Genomic DNA, 18914 nt, shown 5'->3' with positions numbered 1-18914 from the left:
TTGAGGGATTATACAGATGCGATACGTCAGAAAATGGCAAAACTCACCATGGATAGTAATCAACTGAAAAAAAAACATTATGGAATTTTGTTACAAAAATTTGTTTTTTATGTATGTAAATAGACTGGATTTTGAAGTGATTGGGAGGGGAGGTTAGGACTAAATTATTTTCTAAGATTCGTTTCTTTGTCTTCAAATGTCAAGTGAGGTAAAAAGTAATAGAACTCAGTTCTTTTCAAAGTTTTCTGTATTACGCACAGGGCTTTCATCAAAACGTCATTGTTAAGGGCTTGTTGATACAGATTGATTGGAGTAGATTGATACTACGTAGAGGAATGTATGAGCTTGCAGTAGTTTAAAAAAGTTGAAATTGTAGATACACCGAGAGACATCAAAATTGCTTTGATAACGAAATGCACAAAAAAATCCGAAATTTGCAGAACAAAACAAATATTTATAACACCATCATTAATAATGCACGAGTCACTTTCATATACATTCAAACTCCGATTTAACGTCACCATTTTTTTGCAGAATCCTGACGCTATAACAAGTTCTGCTTTACATCGAATCACAAATTAACCCATGTAATCAATATAAATGGAAGATTTGTTCACCGAAAATTTCTGGCGCAACATCGGGGGTCACTATAATAGGGTCCGACTGTATATAATTTTTAAGGATAAATATGAGTTTCTCGTGTTTCCTGCTAGTATCAACCTTTGTCACGTCAGTTTTCGGTTCATCCATCATCCTTATCAACTTTTCCAACCTCTTTTATAAACTTTGCCAACCACCTTCATCAAAGAGCCATTTTTATCAACTTGCACTGTCATGGCTGAAGTTGATACACTTTGACTTGAATGAATAAATGATTTCTAGTGAACTAATACTTATAGTTTATATGGAAACACGAAATAATTTTCAGGAAGCTAAAGATTTGGACTATATCAAGTAAAAATGTTTTGAATTTCTTAAAGACGAAAGAAAGAAAAGAATACGTGTATTGAAGAGTTTATTAATTTGCTTCGGTTCAGCCTCAATAATGTACAAGAGAGATATGAATATATTAGAAATCACAGTTATCCCACACATATCTTTTACGTGATGTAGAATTCTCTAACTCAAATTCAAATTTATTCATATACGTCACAAACAAACATACATATTGAAATATGTATTAGAAAAAGGCATATAAAACATTATATTGCACAAAAGGAAATAACAATATTGGCGGATTTTTTTTGAGGGTGTCTAATAACATTATTATTTTGCTCAACATGCCCCTTTAAAAGTTAATTCAGTTGTCGCGAAGCTACTCAATTGAGTAGTACACAAAAGTGTGATACCGTAAACATCTACAGGGGCAGAACATCTAACCGAACTTTATTAATTAACTAATTAGTTGCAATTTTTTGTTGAAATTGAATACGTATAAAAGCATTTTCTGATGGTACTAATAATGTTGACTTGGAAGAGATGCCAAGAAGAGCATAAATTTCGTATCACATGATGGTAATTAATACCTGTTACCTTATAATGATAATCCCTCTACAACGGTATTTTTTCTGTGTCCGCAGAATATCGTTATATCCAGGTTTCACTGTGTAGAACGTATAGTTTTCTTAATTGGAAGTTTTCTCCAATTCCAAAATCACTTTTATTTCAAATGAAGAAATTTTCATTGTTTGAAAATACAGTTTCATGAAAAACATTTGCTAAAAACATTTTCAACCTGGGAGAAAATGAATTTTTTTATATGAATGTTTTGAATGTTGTGATTCAGGGTTAGTTCTTTCTTTAGATAAGGAGAAATTTCTGTGAGAAAAATAAGTTTTTTTGTGTATATGTTTTTATTAAATCAAATCTTTGCATCGGACAGACGTACGATAGATTCCACATAAAAACAAAGGAAAAATCATTTGACGGTTATTGTGTTTGAAAAAATAATAATAACCATCGACCACAGACAGGATAAAAATTATATATGATGATTAATTGGTGCATGTCTGACCTTAAAAAGTAAATTACGCATTTCTGCATATTCATCAACTGCCTACTTGAGATTTTGATTAGAGTTAAGATTTCAGAGTCAATAAATAGATATGATAATAAATCTTACGATGACATAATGGGGAATACGTGACTGCGAGATCGTCAATGAAAGTTCGGGCAGACGAACAAAATCAGAAGTCGAAGGACGGGGGTTAGAAAAACAAACTAGAGAATTTGGATTGCCGCCAACTCTTGCTTTTCAAGACAGTCGAGTCGCCACAATAAGTGGCCTAACACATAGTGTTCGAGGCCCTTCACCGAAAAGCTGAAATTGTTGTGCTTTTTCTAACAATGGTGCTCTTTTTGCAAGAATATATTAAAAGTACCGCTTTAGTTGGAAAAAAAAATCACTAGCTATCATTATCTTCAAAATATGTATACAAGTGGTTGAGCGCTCGTTTTTGAGACGTTCTCACTTCTTTGTCGGAATCTCGAGCAATCCACATTGAGAGAGTATGCGAGTGATAAGAGAGGTTAGGGATCAGACATTATGTTATCTATGAAATAAGACGAATAGTGCAGTTTTAGGTTACTTGCCTTATGCCACAAACTCATTCGCGGACTGTTAAATGCATTTTATTTTTATTTTTTAACTTTCCGGCCGCTACCAACTTTGCACTAGGTCAAGAGACTAGTTATCAAATGAAGTGAAGGAAAAAGAAGTAACTATAAATTACACGCGATGAAAAGTAAAAGTTCTATATAAATTTCATTTATCGAGCATAACATTTTATTGTTCGAGTTTAACATCAATATCGTATAATAAAACTTTCTGACCGGCAAATATATAAAATGCCCAGATCGAATGAGGCGCTCATTTTCAAAATGGAACATTTCAACTTTTGCTAAATTTACAGTAGAAGTAAATTTAGCCTTATCCCTAGTTTTACAAAAGTAGAAAATAGTCCAACAGGTAGCATACGAGAGTGGTATAAGAACATTTAAATACCGTGTTTCTTGATCAACATTCAAGAGAGTTATGCGAATTTGAATTTTGGAAATGTTCCGTTTTGAAAGAAAATTTGTGGGAATTTTACCATTTGATTAAAATTTGAACTGGTCAAGTCTGAAAAATTGGAAATTTCTACGTCATCTGTTTATTCCAGAAGGTTTTAAATAGCCCAGGAAGGTACCCTTACTGCCTCTCGTCATTAACATAAGAAACACGGTCATTCTACAGTGTAACCTCCCATAACAGACACTCCCGTTAGCGGACACCTCCACTAACGGACACCTCCACTAACGGACACAATTTTGAATTACCACGACTCAGTGTATCTTACTATCCATTAACGGCCACTCCTCGTTAGCGGACAAAATTTTCGGTCCCATGGGTGTCCGTTATCGACAGATGAAAAATACGCTAATAGCTCATGTAGAAGTGAGCTTTTTTTTTAGTCTAACCGGGGTTTACCAATTTCTTGAGGGTTTCTTTCTATATATAATATATACGTTCCGTATATCCTTCCCAACTTCTTGTAATTTGTAGAAAATGTTAAAAAAATGGCGACATTTGAACTGGATCTCCTGTATACCGTAACATGGGAGACTGTTGTGAGTATTGTTATTTATTTATTTACATCCACAAAAGGCTGATTACATTTATATTGCGAGAAAGAAAAAAAATAAAAGGAACAAATAATAACATACTGTACATACATGAGCGCAATTAATTAAAATGGGTAGCTCATCAAGAAACTTGAAAACGTCATAGCATGATAATCCTTTGCAAAATGCGTACGTCGGTATACCAACTAGATCGGATGGAAGGCGATTCCAAGCTCTGCCAGTCCGCCATAAAAATGAATGTGTAAGCGATTCCTTCTTGCAAATGGTATGCATAGCTGCTGACCTCTGGTGCTAAGTTCATGAATTTTATGTTCGGTAAAAGAGTCGATGTGGAGGTTAAAAAAGGGGGTTCTCAAACTTTTCTTACCCGGGCGCTCCTCTAATCAACGCTTATCAGCGGCTCCCCGAAGCAGTTTAACAAAGAATAGCTTCAAACAACCTTTGTAAGGGCCGGCGTTCCGCGGCGCACAGCTTGCGGACCACAATGCCATCGTTCGGGATGTAAAGATCCCCCGGAGGTTTGCCAGTCAATTCGTCAAACGCTAATTTGGGTTTTTTTCAATTAGTTCAATGTCACCAATCAAATTCTACGCTGGGAATACGTACTCGAGAATCGGTCGAACAAAAATGTTGAAGGAACACATCAGGATCGCTACATCGGACTTCCAATAGCACCTTCTTATCAATTTACCCATGATTTTTTTTTTTCCTTAGATAGCTGGGCATTGATAGGCCTTGGTCTATGGCTACTGATTTTATTACATAGTTATTTGAAAGCATCAACATTTGAAATTGTTGATGTTTAACACACGTTTTATTCTCTTAGAATTCTTCATTTCTATAGTCTTAACCATTTTTCATAATGACATCAATTTTCTTTCACCTAATTTATTTGTTTAATTTAACATTTTTTAATTTTTTAAGAGTACGGTCTTTTCCAATTTTAACTCCAAATTGACTCATATCTCATCATCATCACTCCATATCCTTTCTCATTAAATGAAATATAAAAATATGCAAAAGAACAGAAGGAGCCATTGTTTTATTTTTACAATCGTTACTAAATTTTAATTTTGCATTACACTTGTTTATATTTCCACACATTTGCTCACGTCCATTCAATTGTTGAATATTCTTGAGAAGCAAAACTCAGTTCTAGTATGATTAATTGAAAATGTTAGCTATTTAGCCATTGTATTGAAATTAACGAACTATTGTTTTGTTTTCGAAAGAGTTTCCTATCAAAGACTCATCAGTGATAACAAAAGGATGAGAATTATTTAATTTAATTCTTTTGTAATGATGATCTGCCAATCATTTCTGTCGCGGAGTTCTATCTATTCAGAATTTAATCACTTTCGCTTTTGATTCTCTGAGACGATACCAGTCAACATTACTTATTTGATTACGTCTATGATATCATAATTGATTTTTATTTTATTCAATGCGCAGACTATTTCAATAAGTTTGTTTGTAAATGGGATGTCATGAAAATGTTCCGTAGTTACTGAAAAAAAAGCACGGCCATTCTTGTATTGAAACAAGGAGGATAATTAGCTTGACTATTATATATTGTCTTCTGTTTGATTGAAAGAAATTTAGTCGAAGGTTTAATCAGTCAAACAAAATTCATGGTAATTTCCGGCGATGTTAATTAAATTGAGATTTTTCCACAATGAATAATGTCTTTTCATAAATTTATTGTCTCAACATATTTGGATAGGTTCCCTTTCTTCCAGTTCGAACAACTTAATGTTGATTGCTTTCTTTGAAGTTTACTGAAAATGATAATTCTCCAATTTTTCTCAAGGAAGAATTTTAGGTCGATAGTTTTTGTTATTTGGATAAATTGTGGTGTAAATAAATGCCTCGAAATTTTGATACTAAGCGAAAATTTTCCCAAATTTTCCGTCCTCATTATACAGGGTTCCCTGTAAATGCTAATGCGGCGTTTATCTCATCAAACGTTTGTCGTTTAGATATGGTTCCAACTTGAAAAATGCTCACAATGTGTTCAAAAGTTACCCTGTAACAGTTTTGAGAGAGAAAATAAAGTGTTGCAAATTAATAAATCTAAATTTTTTTACGGTGCCCCTGTTCTCTAATTTCCAATTAAAAAGTTGTTTCAAAGTCTTTTCTGAGTCCAACAAAAGAGATCCTATGTTTTTAACTGCAGTATTCGCTGAGATATTCGAATTCAAAAATCTGAGAACATTTGAAAAAGGACACCATAAAAATGAGGGAAAGGGGTATTGTTCGTTAGTTTCTGCTGTTCTTTCATAACTTTCCTCCGATTTTTGAATTAAAATATCTCAGTGAATATTGCAGTTAAAATCATGGAATTCTTTTTCTGGGCCAAGAAATGACAGAGCAATAACTTTCTAATCGGAAGTTAGAAGACAAGGGGACCGTATGAAAATTTATACTTTTTATTTTGTGGCACATTGTATTCTACTTCTGAAAACTGGTACGGGGTAATTTTTGAACACTTTTTGAGCATTTTTTACAATGGAATTATACCTCTACGCCGGACGTCTATGAGATAAAGGCCGTATTAGCACCTACAGGATACCCTGTATACAAAACAGAACATCATTATCGTTGAATGTGATGAGTAGGCAACTTTTTTATTAAATCTTTTTCTTAACTAATTACTTTCGAGCCCTGCTCAATTTCTACGCTTAGCGGTTAGGTCTTAAAAGTCTAAAATAACAAAATATGCCGACTTGTTTGAATTTCATCGTGGTTTCATATCAGTCATATTATTTTCTGTCAGAAAATGTGCATATTTGAGAAAAAATAACTTAAAATATAGTAATATTCAAAGCAATACCTTGTGAGAACGCTATATTGTGGTGCATGAAAAATTTGCTGATGTTTCGATTTTCTGTTGATAAATAATTTCCACTAAATAATATCACGAAAATTAAAGTATAGAAATATTCATGAGGATCTGAAAGGCATTTTCCGTTAACCGTGGCTCAGTTTTCAGTGCTGATTTTTCAAATAATGTCTAACTACAAAATACAAGAACTTTAAAAAGAATCAGATTTTTAGTATTAGAGTTAAAAATGAAAGAGTATTTTTCGAAGAAGGATCAGAAATCTTTATGGCATAAACCAAAGAAAAAAAAAAGAAAAAAATTCGAAAAAAATCCCGAACACATATGATTATCCCCCTTATTTCGAAAAATACAATACTTCATTAACACCCGATTTCACGCACTTTTTAAGTGAATAGTCGTTTAGAAACTTTATAATGTATTTTCCTCCGCAAAATAATACGGAATGAAAACCATAGGAATTGCTTAGTGCAGGTTCTATGCCGTCGCGTCTTATCTGCATCTTTTTCTTGAGAGGTTCACATAGAAATAAACATTTTTCAAAACTTGATTGGTGAAAAAGCAATTTTTTATGATTTTTAAAAACGTCAATAGAAAACTTGAGATATTTTTTACAAAAGCGTAAAAAGCAACGCATTTCATTCCTGAAAGATTACATTATTGATGAATAAAAATCTGCATTATGAGTATTACACGATGCCATTTTTTCTCGAAGTAGCGAAATTCACATCTGCGGATTATACGCAAGAAAATACAATCATATGCATATGTGGGGTGGAGGACGGGGAGCAGTAATTATGATGTATTTTTGCAGTAAAAAACGAACCCCCCTCCCCTGTCGTGAAAATCCGCACGCTACAGATTAGGTTGATTCATTTGTTAAGTCTTAAATACCTTCTGAATATTTTACATCAATCATATTAATAATTTTTATTATATGTAATGTACAGGGCGTCCATAATTAAAAGACCCTATTTTAAAGTAGCTTAGAGGTAAAACCAGTCATCAGAAAAGTGTAAAATTTTGTAGAGGACTTCATGAAGTGATGGGAATTAGTTTCAGAGGGAAAAATTAGTTCTACATGTCGCCACCAGAGGACGTTTTATAAAGAAATGACACATTTACGCAAACGTTTATAATTTTAACAATAACCCGTTAAATCCGTTTACAATTGTTACTGCAACAAAACATGTTCCTCGTGATGGCCATCATTTTCAGATACTATGTGAAATCGAAAGATGGCTTGTTCCACAATTGACCGAAATGTGGCCTGAAATGCTGTCTTCAAGGTCAGGTAAAGTTCTTGTCACGACTTATCAGACGTTTCATATGCCCCGAAAGCCAAAACTCGCATAAATTAAGGTCCATAGATCAGGGAGGCCATAGATTATGGAAGTGCCGGCTGATGACACGTTCTTCTGCAAAATGTGTTTTAAGCACATTCTTAACACACACTGCAATGTGTGGAAGAGCTCCGTCTTGCATAAAGATTGTGTCTGCAAGGCAATGACGTGCTTGCAGAGCCGGAACAATTTCGTTCTGTAACAGCAATGCATATCGCTTAACGGTGATCGAACATGTCACTGGACCTGTAGAACGTAACTCCTCGTAGAAATGATGCAGTGAACCCACACCATACCGTCACTTCTGATGAATGCAACAGAACCTCTAAGATAGCGTGCGGATTTTCTGGTTCCCAAATTCGGCAGTTATGAGTGTTGACTGCACCATCCAAGTGAAAATGCTCTTCGTCAGTCCAGAGGATATTCCAAGGTCATTCTGAATCGACCTCAACGCGAGTTAGAAACTGCAGTGAGAACCGGAGTCGAGCGTCATAATCACGTGGAAGCAACCGCTGCACAAGTGATAGTTTGTATGGGTAATTACGTAGGATATTCCCCATGATCTTATGAACAGTTGAACGTGGCCTATCCATCGCCTGTGCTACACGCCTGACACTACTACTGTCCTCTTCCACCTCCTGTACTGCGTCCATAGATACAGATTTTCTTCCTTTTCCAGGACGAACAGCCAACGATCCTGTGGCTTCAAATTTTGTTAGCATATATATTCCGAAGGTTTTTAACATGAATTGTACCTTTTCGAATCCTCTGCCAAGTCCGATATTTCCGTAGAGCAGTTACTGCGGAATTGCTGTTTTGATAAAACAATTTGACCAAGAAAGCGCGATCTCGTAAACATTTTTACGAAATATACATGTTTACTACAGGTATCCAAAGTGAAACGCCCTCTGGTGGCGACATGTGCAAGTAATGCCCCCCCCCCCGCCCGAAACAAATTCCTATTATTTCATGAAGTCCTCCAGAAAATTTCACACTTTTCTGATGACTGATTTCGCCTGTAGGCTACTTTAAAATATGGTCTTTTAATTATGGACGCCCTGTATATACTCATCTCTATTATCAATAGGATGACAGTTTTAAGAAATAACAAAGCATGCTGTCTGTATATAGCTGTTTTATTCTTCTGCCACACGACGGATTTCATTCGCGCAATTTTTTCAAGTTTGTTTTGGAAGGGAGAGAGGTACCATATAGTAATGCATACAGTGAAAATTACTATATTCCTCTACAGACTCAACAATAAGAAAGAACTCAATTGTTTTCTTTTATTTATTTTTATTTATTTATTTTTTTTTTTTTGTGTAATAGCAATGTTTTTGGTAACAATACAAATTTTCGAATCTTACACGCGATGGAAATTCCCGTCTTCCCACAAAGAGACATTTACAAGCTGAGCTCATCGCCTGAGAATACACTCATATTAACTTTAGTAGAAGATTTTTTCTCTTTCCCTCAGCTGAAGAAGCTGTCATCACCACGATGCATCTTATCAAGTGCTTCCTGTGGAATAAAAAAAAAAAGAAACAAAATCGAGGGAATTTTCTGGTATCATCTCATTGAGCAATAATTTCTACATATTTATAAATGAAATATGCACATTTAGTCGCACTGTTTACATTTTTGCAAAAACTTCTTTTACGTGTCGTCTATACAGCATATTTTTCTACTGACGAACATTTATCAATTCTTCATCGTTTTCTCGCATCTGTGAAAATATTTCAAGTAAACAACATCTTGATGACGTCTATAGGAAACTCACTAGTTAATGCTTGTGTGTGTCTGGAACTTCGCATTCATAAAATTGTATTTATTTTCACTCAAGTACAGGGTGATCAGCGAATAAGCCCTTATTTAAAAATTAAATATCTCTACAACAAAGATCAATAGAATTATGCGGTAAACGGTACGTTTATTAGCAAAACTGTAAGAATGTTGTACAGAAATTTCGAAGATTTAGTTTTTTTTAATTTTTTAAAATTTAAAAAAAAAAGCAAAACTGGAGATTTTGGGGTTCCGAAAATCCTCATTTGTGTGAAGAGAAACCACTGCATTCGCCTAAAGTTACTGCATGGGCTGCGGTATGCGCCAGAGGCATTATCGGCCCCTTCTTCGTGCGAGGAACGGTTACTACTGAACGTTACGTTACAATTTTGGAACAATTTGTCAGCACACATGGCGCATACCGCAGCCCATGCAGGTGAATGCAGTGGTTTCTCTTCACACAAATGAGGATTTTCGGAACCCCAAAATTTAAAGGTTTTTTTTTTTTTAAATATAAAAAAATTAAAGAAAAACTAAATTTTCGAAATTTCTGTACAACATTCTTACAGTTTTGCTAATAAACGTACCGTTTGTTGTAGAGATATTTAATTTTGAAATAAGGGCTTATTCGCTGATCACCCTGTACCTCTTTCTCGGTAAAATCGTGACACCGTTAGTGTCACTGAATGCCTTCTTCGGAAATATTCGGCTTCAGTATAAGGCTTCATTAAATTTCATTTTTCACTTCCAGGCAAGACTAATAACAATTTCCTCTAAAACTATACAATTAGATCAGGATATTATGCGTCCTTCAAAACAGATTTCGAGAGTTTACACAACATCGTTGCCCGCAAGACACCCATGCCCAAATTTATATAGATACTTACATATAGCCAGAGATTCAGAGGGTTGTCGGCATTTTTCAAGCAAATCATAATTCTAGTCATATAAGCGCATATTAGTCTGTGAACATAATTATGTGAAATCAAATGACTAACAGTGGATGTCTCCATCAAACCTATGAGAACCGAATAGAAGCTAGCTTTCGAAAGGTATTTTGATTGCACTGAATTCCTAAGAATAAATTATTGAAATTATTGTATGTGTGTGTTGTGAGAGTAATTGAGTGAAAATAATTTAAATGATCTATTCTTGCTTGAAAGTGTTAGATGATTAAGAATATACTTACAAAAAATATCGATAACAGAAAAACCCAAAGCACTTTTTCGTCTTTTTCTTGAAAAATCAAAGCAAATCCTTAATTTAATATGCTATGTATATTACCGAAAAGAATGCTATTTGCTATTGAAACGTTACAACTTCTGATTAAATCATTTCAAACACTTACATGTATACATGCTACTCTCATAATCATTATTTAGTATGTAAAAAAAATTTAATCTCACAATTTGCATGTTCAAGATAATAAATAACCACATGCTCTTTTACCCAATCAATTGATACAACATTAAAAGAGCTCTGAATGTAAATCCCTGAATAACCTTTAATCTATTACATTCACCGCACGTAATGCTTTGGAAGAAGTAATTAAATAACGAGAAGTTACTTCAAAAATATACTTTTTCGTGAGGTATTAACTAGAATATTTATTGGTTGAGCGATACTTTGAACAACAAAACATGGTAAACTTTATAAAATATCTAAAATAATTATTCCTTGAAAATGAAGCAAACTTTGAAGGAAGTGGATTTTATAGTTTTTGACCCCTGAAGATAAATAGCTCTTTCTCTTAAAAATAATAACAGTTTAAAAAGAACACATTTTTTATTCATATAAATCCCTCTCCTTCAGCTTTGATGAAACTCATTTCACGGTAAAGCAAAATAACTTTGTATATACAATAAAAGTGAATTTAAAATATAATAATTCACCGAAAGATAATACTTTTCTCACATAAGAGGATTTGAAGCATATCAACTTACAAAGTTGTTTCTTTCCTAACATCAAACCAAACTATTCTTATGTTTTTTTAATAAATTATGCATGGGCATAAAAATAAAATTATCGCACCAACACCATTGTTATCAATCAGTTATTATATATATTTTAGGAATAGTTTATATAAAATAGAAGGAACAAATATTGAAAAAAGTTTAGATTAAAGCAACATTCTTACCCTAATTTATTTACCTCAAAAAATAAACAACAACTTTTATGTTGCCATATACTCCTCAGTCCCAGTGTCGTGTGTGGCAGGTACTAGACAGCACTTTAAAAGAAAAGGTCCACCTAGTTGAATGAAATGCTTGCTCATAGAGACCTCAAAATTAGTTCCAGATGTTATAAACATTTGATAATTACTAATTCATACTCATCTGTTGGACTAATTTTAAGCAGTACTATTTGATAATTACTAATTCATACTCATCTGTTGGACTAATTTTAAGCAGTACTACACTTATAAATATGCTTGTATAAATGATGTAAAATCCAATGTTTCTTTCACGACTGAAAAAAATATATTACTGTCACACTTTGAAAAATCCAAAAAGCTTCTAATTGTATTTAATGAAAATTTAAGATTTCTTAATCACTTATGTATATATCTAGATTTGGATACGGATGTCTATGTGTACAAACGCTTGAAATCTATTTTGTGTGAGGTTCTTATATATCTTGATCTAACTATATACAGTTTTAGGGAAAAATGTTAGCCACGCCAGAAAGAGTGAAAAATGAAATTTGATGAAGTACGCGTATATTATACTGAAGCTGAAAATTTCCGCGCAAGACATAAAATTTCGAGAAAGAGGTGAATATAGTACTGAAATGTAGGTATGATTATATTAGGTCAAACTTCTGTTTGCCCCAAACCGAATCCCTAGTAGTTGTATACTAATACATTCATACAGTCAATGGCTAACTAACACACTCATGCAGGTAGCAATACATTAAAAACCCCATACAGCACAATACTGTCCTTCATGACTTTGCTTCAGAATTCTGTAACTATTTTTGGTAGACAATGGCGTGTATTGGTCATATTTTTCACTGTGATCTTTGATCTGTAAATTTTCCGCATTTGTTAATGTCCCGCGTGAGACTGACTTAAGTTTTCATCCTTTATACGTACATGCAGCAGAATCTCTCGGTAACGGACTTCCATGGGACCGCAATTTTTGTTCACTGAAGGAAAATGTTTGTTAATATACGGAATGCATAGCAAAGTCCCTTTATCCTGGAATAACTCACTAACCAAATATCCAAATAATGTATGAAAAAAATATAAAAATAATGTGTGAAAAAAATATAAAAATAATGTGTGAAAAAAATATAAAAATAATGTGTGAAAAAAATATAAAAATAATGTGTGAAAAAAATATAAAAATAATGTGTGAAAAAAATATAAAAATAACGTGTATGCCTCACATACTCATTCATACTCCAAGGGGTTGTTTAGTTATTTAAAAAAATAAATTTTTACCTGGTCACCCTGTCCTAAAACACGCAGTTAGAAAGTTTTTGCCCTGTCCTTCCTTAGTCCAACAAAAAATTGTCCATGTCTCCAAGTGCAATATTCACTGAGTTATATGAATTCAAAAATCTGAGAAAATACGGGGAGGAACCGCATAAACTCACGGGCGAGCTGCATTCGATGCTTCATATGCTGTTTATTCTCCCTAAATTTTCTGTGAGTTTTGAATCCAAGTATGTGAGCAAATATTGCATTTGAAAACATGGAATGTTTTCTGTTGGGCTTCGAAGAGACACGGCAACCACTTTTCAATTTGGTATTTTAGGACAGGGTGACCAAATGAAAAGTGTTTTTTTTTAAATTCTAATAACTATATGACCTCTTAAAATATGAAAGACGTATCTTAGGTTTACGCGATATTTGGATAATTTTTTTAACCAAAAGTATGCGTCTCTAGAATCAACGGTTTGTGAATTATTCTAGGATAACGGGACTTTCTTATGCACCCTGCATAGTAAACCACATTGACGCCCTGTGCTAAGTTCTCCAAAAGTGTCCATTATGAACGTTCCATACATATATACTACCGTACATATACATGAGCGGGAGAGTAAATTTCGCTTTTTTTTACAAAAAATCAATCCTACACGTTCTTCGCCGTATTAGCGAAGTAGCTACGCCGAAGCGGCGTAGATTACTTTCTTTCGCAAAGTACCTGGACGAAAGCCTTTAGTATAACGGAGCCTTTGAGATTTGGTCAGAGTTACCGAAATAAGTATATTATTGCATGCTAGTTGTGTGGTGGCCGCGATAGCAGATGATCCGGGAAAACTGACGAGAGAGTGGCCATAGATGACTTCGATACTCGCGGCCCGCTTAATATCAATACGCGGTTTGATATCGCGTGAAAGAAATTATGCCGTACATAGATTGAGCAGATTATATAACCAGTGCAACACTTTCAAACAATTTCAAAAGACAAGGAAAGAACCAAAGATAAAACTAGGAAAAATATAAGATGGAAATGAAACTTTTTCACTCACGCATATTTTTTTTTTCAAAGTGTCATGTTGACACTCTTGAAAGCTTTGAATAAATTTCTCTAAATGCATTTTCGAAAACTTTTATTTCATTGAATCATTAAATATTTTCGACAGGCAGATTTTTACAACAAGCCATAATGGTTGACTCCATAAAAAAACATACCACTGTATGTTTAGAGTGGAAAAGACATCGGAACTAAATTTTAAAATTCAACTGTTTATTTATGTTGCATTGTAATCGGCTAAAGGCAACACCACCTATAGAAGGCCACAAGCTTCGCGTTGATGTCCTTCCAAAATGCAAGGGTTGAAAATTGTTTTTGCTTTTTGACTTGTCAAGAAATAAGAGACATGTGTACCTTCGAGCCATTCTGCTGGTAATAATAGAAACTTCTTGAGCAGCTCATCATCGAATGTTTAGGAAGCATCAAATGCCGAAACGAGCTCGAAATATAAAATATAAGAAAACCATGTTGTGTTTTTGAGAGCAACACGGCCAAATAAAGGGTAAATGAAGCGAATAAAGTTTTTATGTCATTAGCTCAGTGAGATTACTGTATTATAAATGTAATTTGAGATAATAAAAAATAATTTATTAGTATAATTCCATGTGCAATATATTTTTAATGCCCACAAACACGTACGAAAATATTCGGTTTTTTTCATGATTATATATATATATATATATATATATATTATATTTCTTTTTTTTTTTTTAAAGCTTTTCAAGTCAAGTGATAAAGTGATCTGGTGGAATGATCAGCATGTGGAAAAATCTGCTTTTCATCACCAGTACATACTTACACTTGTGAGTATAATCTTTTCGAAAAAAATTATAAGTCAAATAGTGACATTTTTTATCAATAATTTACCTTCATTAGCTTTGGCATATATGTCTCTATTGATAACAATTTTTTTTTCTGATAATGTATGAGTAGATTGGCAATACAAGTACAGTACAATCAAACAGTTACATATCAAGCTCCGATGTTATTATCCGTGTTCACGCTTCATTTATACACATCGGTTTTACTTTAAATATCTCTTTTAAAAGTTCGGATAAATTTACATTAATTTACATGAAATAATAAACGACATAATTTTGTTTGAACGCTTTAATTTACGACCAAGTGTTCTTGCGTTATATTGTATTTCGCACATTAAACACTGTCAAAAATTTTTGACGTCCGAATATGATACGAATTTCATACAAGAACATTCATATTTATGACAATCTTTTCATTTATTAGCGCAGTTTAGTGAATGTTTTAACTTAATTATATTTTGTGACTTTATATAAAGTATTTTCAGTATGCGGCAGTCTTTGAAATTGTGTAAAGCTGATAATAAAGTGTATGCCTCTCAAACAATAATGCGTATATATTAAAACCTCTCTCAACGGTCAAACCCCCCTCCCCCCCCCCAGATGCGATCACCCCCGTTTTACGGCAAAATAAAGATATCCCGGCAAAAAGCCTATTCAGATAATGCATTGCTTAACGTTCACCCTCAGATACGGACATTTCACTCATTCTCTCTCGTTCCTCCTGTAATAAAACCCTTATACGGGTACCAATAGTTGCAACTTTGGTTCAAATTATGCTCACTAGATGCCAGCATATTTGATTCACTTTTTGGCTACTTTTCAATGAAATTTTGGCTTGAAGTTTGTTAATGTTTGGTAAAAAACCCTTATTATATATATATATCAGTTTGCTAGTTGTGCTCGTAGATTTTACATGATTTCGTGCTGTTTAGTATGGGCAGCTTTTGTAATTGTCGCTCCTTATCACTAACAGAGGAGATTCCGAAGCGAATAAAATTGATGTCATCAAATACAGTGAAAATAAAATGGGAGTTCATGCTCTTGAAAATTAATTCAATGTCGGGGCGCGTCACAGATAGGTTCCATTGTGAAACAAAAATAACATTGCTGATGATGAAAGCTGAATCTGCTAATGCCAACGATGATGTGTGAAAAGAATGCCGAAGTAGCCAATGATATATACCGAAGTAGCCAATGATATATACCGAAGTAGCCAATGATATATACCGAAGTAGCCAATGATATATACCGAAGTAGCCAATGATATATACCGAAGTAGCCAATGATATATACCGAAGTAGCCAATGATATATACCGAAGTAGCCAATGATATATACCGAAGTAGCCAATGATATATACCGAAGTAGCCAACAACTGGTCCGAGGGCTGCATTCGGTGCAATGTTTGGAGGAGTTGAAATACTCAGCAAAACCCACCACACATCGATTCATCAGTTTTTCCATAAGCTGCATAAAGCTGTAAAAGCTGTATAAATAATGAATCTTGCAAGTTTTATAAATGAACTTTTATAGTGTAATGCCGGCCTTAGGAAAGTATATGTTCTCTATAGTTTTTTTATAGTGACCTTACGGCTTCTACTTTTCATGAAATTTCACAAAAAATGTGGTTTCAAAAAAGCTTTTTCCTATTTATACACCTAGGTAGAATACACAAATTCTTTATACATTTTTCTCTGTGCTCTTTTACGCCGACTTTCGTTTTTACATTATAAAAGGAAGGGTGCCGTAAACTCTGTACTTATTTCTACGACCCCTAAACAATGATTTGCAATGTTTTCACACCGTTTCTTAAACTTTGTATGCATAATTACGTTATTTCGAAGACAATTAACGCTGGATGCGGGAAAAAATTATTTCCAAATGAGATTTTTGAAACAGAAGCTGCGAGGCTCTGTTCTCTGTAATGCTAGCAGCAGGAAACGGCACTCTTGATGAAAAGAGACTGCGTAATTGTCGTCATTAATTCAGACGTCATTAAAATGTTCGGAATGTTTCCGATTGTCATTAAACTGGGCCCCAAATTAAGTGAAAAAGAAATTTACTGACTTCAAGTGCTGCAATTCGTTTTAATGAAACGAGAAATTTTACTCCGTATTGCTTTTATCCCTAAAAAGGATGATATGCCACATATTGTCTATTATAATAAGATAAAAAATTTTGTTTGATGAAAAACCAAAAACATCAATTTTTCACACATTAAAGATTTTATCATTTTTGTCATATTTTTTCTTTAAGCTTATTGCGATTAATATGTATGAAGTATCAGCGAGGTATTGAGCTCATGATATCTCTCAGCATAGGCTAATTAATCATTAAATAAACAGTAAAAATTCTAAACATCGGTTTTCAGTGGTGTGAAAGTATGACTTGATCTTTTTTCTTAGTTAACCAATTCAAACACTCTTCTACTGTCACACTTTCCGTTAAGGGGTTCTAATCCTCTGGTCGCGACCCAGGGCTTTTGAGATGGGTCGCTAAAATCCACTTACGGCCAGAGATTTTTGAGCTATAGGTCACGACCCAAACTTGATTCGCGAGACCTATATAGATAAGTCACACAGACCCACTTACAGTCCTGTTATAAGTGTGTTTATTGCGTCACCTGTTTCACTTATTAAAAAAAAAACAGTCCACGAGTCACGAAGTTGATCCCGTTGATTTTATTCCACAGCTGAAAAACGTTCAGAACCCCTACATTAGTCTGTGCGGACAGTTTAAATGTTCAATTATTGACTCAGTGATAAAAGCGGATGCTTAGGTATCAACCAAAAGCCTCTATACAGGGTGATTCAAACCTCAACGTAAAACTTTTAATTGAGGTAGAAAACACAAAAACAAAACAGAATCATATAGAAATATATGACCGGAAACCCCAACCTGATCAGCTGGAGGATAAACGAAGATGCAGAAATGAAAAGCCAATAATGGGTGGAAAAACTCTTTATTTAGCGGTACTTTACACGAGATCAGTACCTGTACACGTTAAGTTTCACACACAGCAAGTGCACAAAATTCATACCATCCACTGTTATGCATGCTTCACAACGGCGAAGCATTGATTGTTGAACCCTTTCAAAAATACCCGGCATTTCGCGGATATTTGCAGCTGCGACGAGTTCGGTGTCGGAGTCAACGGGCGTCTCGTAGACCATTTCTTTCAGGGTCCTCCAGGTACTCTTTCCTTGTAAAGTATCGTTAAATAAAGAGTTTTTCCACCCATTATTGGCTTGTCATTTCTGCATCTTCGTTTATCCTCCAGCTGATCAGGTTGGGGTTTCCGGTGATACATTCCTATGTGATTCCGTTTTGTGTTTTTTACCTCCCCTAAAAGTTTGTACGTGGAGTTTTTATGAGAGGAGATTATCCTGTATATAGAGTCCACTACAATTAGAATAACTACTAAAACTTCATGTAGAAAAATAGACTATGTCATGACACGAATTGTTAAACCTACCAAATGCCAAAAATCTGAGTTTACACCAGAGAATAAAGTAGTTAAACTAATGACTAGGGTAATTAGTGGAAAATAAGCAAAGAAATGGTTTTCTGGAAAATATTATTTCGCACAAAGAGCTTCATATATTTATTGTTTCTCAGTCATGGTTTCAATTTCTTTACATTTTGTAAATGTTCTTACCAATTTGTTATTTTTTTGTTTTTTTTTTGTATACATCTGTGCATATGTTAGTGCTTGTTGGAGCTTTTTGTCCCAAACACTTTTTGTAATCGTTTAGATAGGCCGTCGATCTCATGTATACTATCTAATTCAATGCCAAAACGCACTGGCGCCCACTAAAAATGAAAAAAATTCTATTCCCGCATTTAAAACATTTATCAAAATATTCATTCAGGGTTTTTTGCGTAGAAGTGGAGCATGAAGGGGGAAGAGTCGTTGCACCCACCAGACTCAATGATAAAATAGAAAAAAAATTTCTCTTCTATTTTCCCATCCACTATTCGTTTATTTTGCTGTGTCCCTGTTGCGGCGCGAACACAAA

The 18914-nt window shown here is 34.1% G+C and overlaps 1 protein-coding gene across 1 annotated transcript in view; it reads left to right on the top strand.

Annotated features, from left to right (window-relative positions):
• LOC149080170 (glutamate-gated chloride channel-like) overlaps positions 1 to 18914 on the top strand; it is a 45407-nt gene that overhangs the window by 1215 nt on the left and 25278 nt on the right. Inside the window, exon 2 of the mRNA XM_089239205.1 lies at positions 14792 to 14878. Within this exon, the coding sequence (XP_089095331.1) occupies positions 14826 to 14878 (53 nt within the window). The 5' untranslated portion in view covers positions 14792 to 14825. The remainder of the gene's footprint in view (positions 1 to 14791; positions 14879 to 18914) is intronic.

This window comes from Pholcus phalangioides, unplaced genomic scaffold, assembly GCF_987345545.1.
Source record: "Pholcus phalangioides strain wild (caught in Gottingen) unplaced genomic scaffold, Ppha-v1.0 ptg000011l_1, whole genome shotgun sequence".
Taxonomy (NCBI): Eukaryota; Metazoa; Arthropoda; class Arachnida; order Araneae; family Pholcidae; genus Pholcus; species Pholcus phalangioides.
The sequence above is the reverse complement of the archived record's forward strand: the minus strand, read 5'-3'. Positions and strand labels throughout refer to the sequence as shown.